Below are 12,512 nucleotides of genomic sequence, written 5' to 3' on the forward strand. Positions count from 1 at the left end.
ATTAGAGCACTTTGTGAGCCCCCTCCCATGACATCCCTGCCCAGTGAGTCTTCCACTCCCCGGATTCTTAAAATATGGAACCTTAATGTTAGATCATTGATTAAACATCATTCTGATATCCACGACCTTATCTTAGCAGAGGCCCTTGATATCTTTTTCATGACTGAAACTTGGCTTCATGATGAGGCCATGGTGGAATTGAACTTGGCAATCCCGCAACAATACTCCATTTTCACTCACAATCGTAACTCTAGGGGTGGGGGTATTGCAATGGTAGCTAAATCATGCTACCCCTGTACTTGGAAGAAATTAGCTATAGATGGCTGCGAGAGTGCGCATTTCTGTCGAGAGTGCGCATTTCTGTGTCACGATTAATCATCACCTTACCTTTTCCGGGCTTCTGATTTACAGACCCCCTGGTAATGATATAGCCTTCAGAAAGGCTCTTCCTGAAATAGTGAGCTCTCTCGCGATAGGTTCGGCTAATTTCACTGTCCTTGGTGATCTTAACCTCCACTTTGACCTCTGCCACACCCCGGTTATCAGCAGTACTCTTGCCGACCTAGAGGCGCTGCAGTTAAGCCAGGTGGTCACCCTCCCTACGCATATAGGTGGTCACATCCTGGACCCCATTTTTACAAATCTGTCTGCGGCCAATGTTCTGCCTCCCTCCCCGGTAGCCTGGTCAGACCATTTTTTAGTGGAATTGAACCTTGTGATCAGAAACCCTCCTTTTACACACTTAGACAGGTCTGTCTTTAAACATCCTTGGAAGAAACTTAAGCTCGAGGACTTTCATCGGGTACTCAGCGAATACCCACTTGACCCTTTTCATGATGTCTAGTCTGGCTATGATCTCTTTTGTGACTGGGTTTCCCGTGCACTGGATTCTTTGATTCCTGCTACGTGGAGTAAATGTCGCTCTCTTGAACCCAGCCCATGGTATGATAACGCTTTATTGCTTTTAAAAAAATCATGTAAACAAGCGGAAAGAGACTGGCGAAAAACCTATGATGCTGAGAAAAAAACACTGTACCTCGTAAAAACTAAAATATACTATAGAGCCATATGTAGGGCTCGTGTGGCTTATTACTCCCAGGAGTTCAAACGTAGCCCTAATCCTGCAAAGCTGATTTTTAAAGTTCTTAAAGATCTGACGGCTAAAAGAGCTTCAGCAGCTGAGATATGCTCTGCATCCCACTGTGAGGAGCTCGCCAACATTTTTTTGGAAAAGGTGCACACCATCTATCGCTCCTTTTCTAATATCACCCCTCAGTGTGAAGGACAGAGACCTTCTTCTACCCCTAATGTGGCTCTATCCACACTTTCGGGAATCTCAGAGGTAGAGTTCAATAGGTTGGCAGCTAAAGTTAAATCTGGGTCCCCTGCAGACCCGCGCAGTTCGGAGACTCGGCTGCTCTATGTTTCCCCCCTGTGCGCAAACTCATTAATCTTTCATTGTGTTCAGGGACAGTACCAACTAAGTGGTAACAAGCCTATGTCACCCCTATCCTGAAGAAACCTGCCTGGGACCCCCTTAAACTGGAGAATTATCGCCCAATCTCTCTTCTCCCTTGGGTTGCCAAGGTTGCGGAGGCCTATGTCAATGGAATCCTGACTCAACATCTTCAGACTGCTAATATCTTGGATTCCTCTCAGAACGGTTTTCGAGCACGTCACAGCACGGAGACTGCTCTCCTCGCGATGACGGAACATCTGCGCACCGTGCTTGATTCCGGTCAAACTGCGGCACTGGTATTACTTGACCTCAGTGCCGCGTTTGACACGGTCTCACATGTGATACTCCTGCAGCGTTTGGGTGAGGCGGGTATCTCTGACCTGGCACTTGACTGGTTTCGGTCTTTTTTTGCAGGTCGTTCATTTTGGGTCGCCACACCTCCTTTTGAATCCAAACCCTATTTCATCGAGCAGGGAGTTCCTCAGGGGTCGGCACTAAGTCCCATGCTGTTTAACCTGTATGTGCAGCCACTGGCTGCGGTCGCCAAGCAGTGGGGCCTGACTATGGTTTCCTATGCTGACGACACGCAGTTGGCGGTTGCACTCAATGGGGACTCCGACTTTGAGGCCCCTAGATTCAGGGAGGGCTTAACAGCAGTGGCTGGCTGGATGACGGCCAACTGCTTACAACTCAATGCTAAAAAGACGGAAGTCCTCATCATCGGTAAACAGTGCAACCTCTGGGGTGCTCAGTGGCGGCCCCCAGAGTTGGGCCCAGCCCCTATTCCGGTGCCAGAGGTTAAAACCTGGGGGTCTGGTTAGATTCTGCCCTTAGTTTCTGCGGACACTCAAAAAAAGTGGCTGCTGCTTGCTTTGGGGTTTTGCGGGGACTTAGGCCAACCCTGAAATTTTTTGACGCCCCCACTAGACAGCTGATAATTCAGGCCACCATACTCTCACGGCTTGATTACGCGAGTTCGCTCTTGCTGGGGGCCAATCAGGCGGAAGTTATCCAGATGCAGCGAGTACAGAACGCGGCGGCCAGAGCCTTGGTGGGTCTACCTAGGTTCTGCTCTGCGAAGGAAACTATCCGGAAACTTCACTGGCTGCCTATGGCTCAAAGGATTGAGTTTAAGACTTTATGTCTCTCATTTAAGATCCTTAAGCTGTCCTCCCCCCCGATCCTGGAGCATCTTCTTACCCTTTATGTTCCCTCTCGTTGTCTGAGGTCATTGGACCAAAATTTAGCAGTAGTTCCACGGTTCAAACGCTGCAGAGCGGGAGGCCGTTCCTTCCGCTTTTTGGCGGCTAGGCTTTGGAACTCATTACCTGCTCATATTCGTGCCCTTGATGACCTGCTTATGTTCAGGAGGGCTATTAAAACATATCTTTTTCCCCTGGATGTAATTTTACTACATAGGATATCATTCCCTTGCCCCGCTTCTCCCCTTCTCTGTCTGCCTCTCTGTTCTATGTATTTTTCATTCTGCCTGTCAGAGCGCCGGGACGCCCCTTTGCTGGGGCAGCTGTGCGCTATAGAAGAACGGATAACATAACATAACATAACATGCAGTAGATTACGCCATACGTGGTTGTTGAATTTATCCAAGCTACAATGGCAGGCCTAAGACATGTTTTACAGTGCTACTTTAGTGGGTGCAAAATGAATTCTGCAGCCCACTAGTAACATTTAATTTACATGCCCTGGGTCCATGCAGTAGCATATACTAGAGACTTATAGGTAAATTAAATGTGCCAATTAAGTATATGCCAATGCTACCATGATTAAAGGGGGAGAACAACGCTTTACCACTGGTTAGCAAGAGTAAAGTGCTATAGCCAGTAAAATGCGTTTAGCAAAAGAAGGCAAAAATCTGGTGGAATTTGATGCAAAGACAGTCATTCCCAACATGAAGTATTATAGAAAAGACAATTATATCCATCAGAAAGCTGAAAACTGTCAATTTGAGGCTACCTAGTATAGAGCTAAAAAGGAAGAAGGTTCGAACAGATTCAAATGCTCATTTTAAGAAGAAAGTTACAGGTTTATTAAAAAATGATAAACATGCATGAGAAAATTAAATAAATCTGTGGAATGGGATGTGGGCCTCAACTCTTCCAGGCAACGCTGCAGAAGTAACACACCAGACTCTTTAGGGAGAATCCGGCCACATATCCTACGGATTATTAAATTCAGATAGAAGCACCAGATGGGCATGTAAATTTGCATGATAGAGTTTATAATCTAGAAATAGAGCTGGAGGGTCCCATTTGTTGGATGTTTATGGTACAATCTTAGCTGAGGATGATTGACTTCCATCCTATATAAGGAACATATCTTGTGGCGAGAAAATAGTAATTGGAACGTTTTCCGTTTAAGTGCCTGAGGAACTTAGAGACAAATATGCACAAAGGTCTGATCTGAAGGAAGCTTCAGCATTTTATGGAAATCGAACAAGGTGAGGTAAGGAATCTGTGTCACATATGAGTCCTGTGAGACCGGCCTCGTGGCGTGGGCCCTCCCGACCAGCAAGTCACACTACAAACACGCCGAACATCGTGGGCACGGCCTTTCGGCTTCCGTGGACCAACATCCCGAGGGCCGAACAGATCCCCAACACGCATGCCCGGCCGAGGGAGAACGACACCCCCCCAAACCAGACCGAGAGGCGCCGACTCTGTCACACCTCTGGTCTCTTCCCCGAGGGAGGTTTCGATCGGCCACCAGGCCCCCGGTGAGCGGGCGCCTCTCCTGCTGGGCGTCTGGAGTCCCTCCCGGACACATCTGAACAGATCAAGGGGCTGAGCGACAGGAAACCATCTGAGCCCTGCTGACGCCATCGCGGCTCCCCGAACTCTGATCCATCTGAGCCCTGCTGACGCCGTCGCGGCTCCCTGAACTAAGACCCTCCGGTGCCTGCTGAGTGACTCGCGGCCCGTTCCTCCAAGAAGATCGGTAGAGATCGCCGAGAGAAGCAACATCCCCTCAGCTCGAGGATTGAGAGCTGGGCGCCGGATAACTCGCAGAGACACTGATTCAAAGACTGTCCCGCTACCCCCTTTTTCCCTCATCACAAGATCGCTGCCGCTTGTGGCATTTACTTTGGCACCTGCTTACCGGATCATAAAGATCCCTGACAACTACCGATAAAGACTTATTGCCTTATAAACGACCTACTGTGTGGTGTCCCTCTATCCGAAGGGAGAGTAAGCGCAGTGCGTGCGATCCTAGGTGCGAGACCCTGCCAGGCAGGGCCTCTCTGCTCTTGCTTGGCCTAATTCTGGGAAAGGTGGGCCCCAGGGTGGACGGGAGCACACTCCGCAGCCTCCCCGGGGAACGCTTTCCAACAAGTCCCCTTGTGAATGAACTACAGAAACAGGCTCAATATCCATTGAAGCCAGAGGGAAATTGAGATATAAAAGCAATCCAACACCATTACACTATTAGGGAGTGATATTGTCTTGATAATGGACAATTAACGCTCCTCTTTTCTCCTCACTGATTAAGACTGACAGTTCATATGGAATCGTCCTGGACTGTAGAAATGTAAACTCCCACACATGGTGCAAAAAGATCACAGTACCAGACTGATGACGAACTTAGGAAGAAATATATAATATATTTTGACATTTCAAATGGTTTCTTTATCCACAATAACTAACAACCTTTACATTCAGTGGTATCCAGTATGCGTATACAAGATTCCCACAAGGGTTATTTGTAGGAAGAAAAATGGAAAAACAACAGGACAATCCTGACGTGCTGTTGGACATTGATAATATGTTCGCTGATACGGTCTTAGATGGGCATCTAGAAAAGTTTTACTGTATAATGACTATCGTAGCCTGACATGGATGTAAAATAAACTTTTATAAGTTGAAGATAGCACTCCTTAATGTAACGTTTTTGGGATATAAATTATCCAGCCTTTCCTACAAAAATGTGGCACTTTGCAGCCTCCAAATACATTGAGAAAATTACAAGCACTTATTGCGTTCTTGTATTTGCGAGAAACTTACATGCTGCACTACACTGAGTGTGTGAAACCTTTATTCCAGACGACACCGACCTTCTTGGGAAGTGTTCAGTACATACATATACAGCTATTTTATGTGGCCTGCACAGGTGTACTAAAAAAATCTGCCTTGTGCGATGCACATCCTTTGCACCATAGTCGGTGCAGACGTTAATGTGTGCTGCATAGCATAGGATTTGTATTGAAGCATTCACTTCCAGTTCCAATCCAATGCCATGTCTCACTCTGTAACATCATACTCATTGTATATGTACATTGCACACATTCAATATGTTGATTGTTTGGAGAAATGGAAACACCCCTTTCACGCAAAATGATGCAAAGCAGAACAATTTGTGTTGAGAAAAGGCACCTTTCCAGTGCCAGTGCCACATACCTTCTGTACTGGAAAGTAAATAAACTTGTGACACTTTGCATAGCTTTGTATCACTTTGTGCTGGCACAAAACTTCAATAAATCTGGACCTAAATGTTTTCAGACACAAGACAAGAAGAACAACCTAGACATTTGGGCTGTTCTCAATACGCCAGACTATTCATATATAATATGCAATGAGGAACAGGCAACCTTGCTTTGCCTACAAAGGCAGGATGAGGACTAAAAGGCAGGATGTGGACTGGAATAAAAAGAATGGTGTTCATTTACACCTAAGTGCAATCATGAAAGCTCTTATCTATGGTAAGATTTTAGGACTGATGTAAACATTAGCAGAGACTGAGAGAAAGGAATCCATCAAATACTATCAAGTATTATGCTGTCTTTCTCTCACTATTTCCCTGTTATGCATTCATATTATTCAACATATATATTATATCTGCAAGTACGCTATTCTGCACTAAAATTGGGATACAATACTTTAATAAAATCTTTTAAACAACAGAGTGGGCTTCTTGAGTGGGCACACCATTTGGGAACAGGGTACCAACAGCACACTGATAAATTTAGGTTATACGACAGAAAGTTTCTGTCAGGATTCAATTGATTACTTAATAGGCATGGTCTCTAGGTAAGTTGGGAGAGATATTTGGGCCACAGCCTGTCTGTTCCTTCCACTCGAGCTGGTAAGTTGACTTATACCTGTGCTTGTCTAGGAGCCATGAAGGATTGGACATGTTGTGTTCATAACAAAACATCTGAAAACTTATCAGGTGAAGGGCTCAGTGAAAGTTCAGGCACAGTGGCCATCCCTTGCTGTTAATGGCCAAAGGTTGTGTGCTGTGGAATTAGGAGCACAAGAGATTAAGCACAAGGCCAGTTCAAATGCCAGGACTTATGCTCAACCAATACTGTGCACAGCTCCTACCATGCCCTACGGGGTAGGACACATGGACGGTTGGATGCACAGGAGGCTGAGGACCAGCCCTGCGGGCAGCCCCTGCTGCAAATGTCTAGCTGCTCTTGTCCTATGCAGTTTGAACCCATAGAAGGTTAAATGCACCGAACTGGGGATAGGTTGTAAAGAAGGGGGATATGGGGGTTCACTGAAAACACTTTGTTAAGAGTAACTTACTGCTTCTTCTACTCACAAGTGCTTATCATTTGTTAAAAATAAACTCAGAAAGAAAAGTTATGACTACAAAACCAGCCAGAAAGCCCTGAGATTGGCAATTAAGCTAGTTAGGTAAATAGGAATTCAGGCCCCTACCTTGGAAAGCATAACTAGCCAGCCAAAGCAGCTAGTCATGACCTCGCACAAGACATGATAGATGCCAAAAGAGATGACATTGACAGCACTGATAATACTGGTTGTTGGATTAACATTGACCTTATTGATGACATCACCATGGAAACAGCATCAGTTTTTGTTTGGATATGTGTTTTATTAAATTATAATTTGTTGACAGTAAAATGTTTTGGGTTGGTTGTTTTATTAATTTCCCACATCCACCTTCAGGTGACCAACCTTCTGTTCCTTCACACATATGTTAAGCTTTAGAAGCAGAAGAAAGCTTATCTACTTAAGGCCCTGTTTCAAGTCTACTGGCCTTAATCAACGATTGAGCACAGTGGGCAATGGGGAAAGGGATGCATCCCAGAGACTGGTCAAAGCCCAGACCCACTGGCCACAGTCTACTGGCCATAACTGAAGATTAAGCCCAGTTTGCTTTGGGGCCATGACCTGTGGGCTGCTTCCAATCGATCCAATGCTGGCCGAAAAACAGCGCCTGTGCGAAGAATCTGCTGGGATAGCCAAAAGGGATGCTCATTTAAATCTTCTGTGCAGAGATGTCAGACATGTCATTAATGATGGCAAAGGTACCATGTTATGTTAAGTTAAGATACTGGTGTTACCATTTACAAACCATTTATATATTTTTGACCATAACCAGACTATTTCTGAAAAATGAATATCTGGACGGGAATTTTCTATGTTTTGTTAGAAATACATCTTTAGAGTTTTTGTTTATCTCAGTAAATACCATAACTTCCCTTTAATAAAGTTTATCAATTAATGGCATTGTTTTTCTAATATTGTTTGGCCTCTATGTGACTGCTGTGCACTAGCCCTTCATCCTTAGATTTTACAGTGCTTGGCCTTTTCTGAGTTCAGTGGATTAAACGTGAAGTTTACCTCTCTTTATAGCCAAACATCATTCTCAGAGATTTCTAAAGCCACAAGACATGGACATGGGATGGACAGCTACAGGCATTGGTATCTGGAGGCACTGAGACTAGATTCATGAGATGGCCAAAAGTTAGGACTTGTTCCAAGTGCACTTAGTGCAATGACTTTTGACCATGCTTTGCAGGATCTTTAGCTTATTAAATACATCATAACAAAACCAACATAATAAACTAAAAACTTTGTTACAACAGATACTGGTGTTTTGAGTTTAATCAGGATATGCTGTATATCACAGTGGTCCCATGAGGATAATAAATTGACAAATGTAAAGAATTAAGTTATGCTTGGTTAGTTGCTTTAATAAGCAGCACCGGGCATTGCTAAAGGTAAATATTCTTCATTATATTCTCTTGAAATGTCAGACTCTTCTTTACTGCCTTGCCACATGAATAATTACTTTGTTCTCTAATTGATCTATTTGCTTCTTACCATAATCTTCACTTTTATCAGTCTTTAGGTTAAATCAGAAGATCTCAGCAAGTCAATGCAATTTGAACAACAGATCAGGTAAGTTGGGCAATACGTTTTAGCTTATAATGACAGAATTTATTTTTCCAGCAAAATCATTTATCATTGTTGATTCCTCTTTTAATTGTTACAACACTGTTAATAATTAGAGTCAGATCTTTGATACCTGTATCATCAGAACATGGAAATTCCGCGAATTTGCCCAATTTGTATTTCCAGAACTTAAAGGTTCAAAAGAAATGGAAAAGTATAATTTACCCCACAGCTCTTTTTTCAAAGAAACCTGTGCCTGAGTCAAATCTCTTTTTAGGTCTGTTGTGAATGCCACTACTATTGTCAGTCAGATTTAAGTAAGGAAAAAATAATACATTAAGAGGGGCCTGATCCTCATCAGGTAGGGGAGAGCACCAAGTGCCATAGCTCTCCCTCTCCAACCATCATCACTGTGCACCATATACCACCATCCATGGAGTTATTTGTTGCGTTAGCGCAAAGGCTGCTGAGACAATCACATATGTACTTGCATTGCTGTGCATATTTATCTCCTATCCAGCATTGCTCGAGGTGATTAGCTCTCAGCACGACATGCGCACAGTCAGCTCCTCTTCGATTAATGGTTATGTGCCCCAGGCAATGTCAGCTGGTTGCAGAGAAGAGGTGACAGTGGTTGCCATTGAAACCAGCCACTGGCCCAGCTTCTTACAATTTATATCTGTCATGTTTTAGGATGTCATGGGAATTCTCTTTCCTACCTAGACAAGACTGTACTTTAAGATCCTGGAAATATTATAGTGGCTTATGAGAGACACAACCAGCCAAATAAATCAAAAAGATGAGGGGAAGTCAAGGAAGGGCTTTTATGATCAGGTCCAGCATACATGCCCAGAAGACTATATTCAAACACTGAGTATGAAGTTCCTATCGAGAGACGAAAAAAAGAAGAAAAATGCTAACTGTGTGGTTGAAACCGATGAAAGGTCGGAGAGTGATCTCCTTATTGGAATAAGACCCTCAGACACCTGACAAGTGGGTGTCTTGCTTCATCATCGGGTCTGCTCCTACTCGGGCCGGCGCTGCAATGCCCGATCAGGCACCCATTGAGGGGCCTACTTCTCGGAGATCTTTTTTCCAGAGCCGATAGGTGAAGTGCAGGTGAGGGTCCTAGTGTCAGTACACGTGAAGGTGTTGTGTGCGTTAAAATAGGGAAAAATAATCCAATCCAAAAATAATTTAATGAGTATGGTTACTTCCCTAATTAAAATGAAAATGGCGCGTATCGTCACTTCAATGTTGTGTAGTGATACGCTAAAAAAAGGTCGACATGTTTCTTGCCTATTTATCAAAGTTGATGGCAATTCCTCAGGACCTAGTGATAAACTACCTCCACATTTTTTGATGGAGCGAGACCGCGTTTACTTTCACTGTCCTTTCTTGATTATCATTTCTTGCCCAGCCCAGTTCACACTTCCCCAAGATGGCGCTCCTGAATGCGCAGCGCTCTAGTCCTTGCACTACCCGACCCGGAAGTACGGATTACGCATCCTGCGTCCTACTTCCTTTTTAAACACTATCAGCAATTCCCCGGTCACCAGTCTACTTGGACCGGCCGATCCGCAGGGGTAGGGTTAACGCTGTAATCCAACTGCAAAACCGTGAGTAATACTATTCCACTTAATCCCCCATCGTTGTCTTGGGTTATCAACCGGTTTTTTCTACTAAGAGACACGCGATAACCGCTTGTCACTGGTTCATATTAATCGACTCAAACTTCAAGCGAGCATCATCACGATACCTAGACTGCTCGGTAATGTATTCACGGTACCATGGCTATCTCAGATCTTATTGGCACAGATGTCCGGACATTTGGCCAGGTATCATTACGTACGCAATGTATTTGAAGTTCTAAATTCACTTAATGGAGTTCATTACCGTTCCAGGGTTGTCTTTAGAGGTTTCAATTTCATAGTCAGCGATACTATTGAGTTCGAGTGACCCTTACAATAGTTACTACCTTTACCTGGGTCCTAGGAATGAATCCGCTGTTGTTTATACCCTACTATGGGTTTGACATTAACGTATTTTCATCATATATTATGACACTAGACAGCAGTGCTGGCGGAGACCGGGACCATTATGGCCCGGCACGGATTGAACGAGGGTGAGACTCACTTTGATGATACTATATCTTTATGCTTCAAGTATGATGTTTCCCTGTTTTCTTCTTTCATACTTCTGTTGTTTGTTTCATCACTGCAGTGTCCTTCCATTGATTGACCACTGTTTTATCACACTTCAGCACGTCACTGTACTCAGTCCCAATGCATGTGTTTTTACACTACCACAAACTATAGTACTGGGATGAGTGACTTTCAGTGAAATCATATTATAATGGTTTGTTTTTATTGTTCTAACTGTGTCTTTTATTTCAGGTTAAGCATTGCTTACCCCGGTTGACACCAAGGTACCAACCACCCCTACACATTTTTTAGGGTGCTGTAATGGTGGCCGCTCCTTCACTATTCGCTTTGGGTGACCACCACCAAAAAATGTGGAGGTAGTTTATCACTAGGTCCTGAGGAATTGCCATCAACTTTGATAAATAGGCAAGAAACATGTCAACCTTTTTTTAGCGTATCACTACACAACATTGAAGTGACGATACGCGCCATTTTAATTTTAATTAGGGAAGTAACCATACTCATTAAATTATTTTTGGATTGGATTATTTTTCCCTATTTTAACGCACACAACACCTTCACGTGTACTGACACTAGGACCCTCACCTGCACTTCACCTATCGGCTCTGGAAAAAAGATCTCCGAGAAGTAGGCCCCTCAATGGGTGCCTGATCGGGCATTGCAACGCCGGCCCGAGTAGGAGCAGACCCGATGATGAAGCAAGACACCTACTTGTCAGGTGTGTGAGGGTCTTATTCCAATAAGGAGATCACTCTCCGACCTTTCATCGGTTTCAACCACACAGTTAGCATTTTTCTTCTTTTTTTTCTTCTTTTTTCCTCTCTCGATATGAACTTCATACTCAGTGTTTGAATATAGACACAACCAGCCCTCTGAGCAGCACGTAGCACTCAGAAAGCCAGCTTTGGAGGTGTATCTTTGCATCCAGGAAAATGTTCAGGTCTGGATGATTACTTGTAACACAGAACCTGGTCTTCTGCTGTCTGAGGTGAGGGTGACTGGAAGTTACACTGTCACCACACACTGGAATATGTGGTATCCAAGTGACCTCGAGAAGCTCCCACATTCGCAGGAGGGAAAAGCTAAAGACATTAAAAAAACACTCCTTCACAGGGTTGGAGAAAACCAGGAGTCAGGAATACAGGGCAGAAAGTCTGAAAAGCAAACAGTCAGGATCAGAAAATGGAGGGAGAGAGGAAACAAATGAAGGAACACAGCTTTGTTGTGACGCACTCTCTAAACAGACTGAAGCCTTTAAATAATAAAAGAACAGAAAAAGGAAATTACTTCAACACCACATGACAGGAAACAATATTAGATTGGGAAAGTCAGCAAGAAACCAAGGGAGGAACAGCCATGATGGAAAGGAAAAGATAACAAAAACCTGAAGTGCACCAGCTCTGGAGTTGCCCTAAAAGGCAGCTGCAAGCCCTCTGGTAGGTGACTGCCATTTCTTTAGTTAAAGAGAGAAGGAACAGCAGCCAGGAGCATGAGGGGGCACCGGCCCAGGTCAAAAGGCTGTCTCAGTCCACAGCTGTGACCTTTGTATGGTGTGTTTAGAGCTCCAGAAACCATGAAACCCACAAAGAACTGTGATTCTTGGGTACCCAGGTGGCCGTGAAGCTGTGGAAACAGTATACCCCTCTCTTGAGGCCCCAGGTGTGTCAAGAAAGGCCAAAAAAAATTGTTGAATCTGGCTTAGAGCATGGACTGAAGAGTGAGGAG

General features: G+C 44.2%; 1 protein-coding gene across 1 annotated transcript in view; it reads left to right on the forward strand.

Annotated features, from left to right (window-relative positions):
• The window catches only part of LOC146812978 (killer cell lectin-like receptor subfamily B member 1B allele A), a 446,364-nt gene that overhangs the window by 115,565 nt on the left and 318,287 nt on the right, over positions 1–12,512 (forward strand). The window contains exon 3 of the mRNA XM_085620001.1: positions 8,572–8,628. Coding sequence (XP_085476127.1) covers positions 8,572–8,628 — 57 coding nt within the window. The remainder of the gene's footprint in view (positions 1–8,571; positions 8,629–12,512) is intronic.

Source organism: Triturus cristatus, chromosome 7, assembly GCF_964204655.1.
Source record: "Triturus cristatus chromosome 7, aTriCri1.1, whole genome shotgun sequence".
Taxonomy (NCBI): Eukaryota; Metazoa; Chordata; class Amphibia; order Caudata; family Salamandridae; genus Triturus; species Triturus cristatus.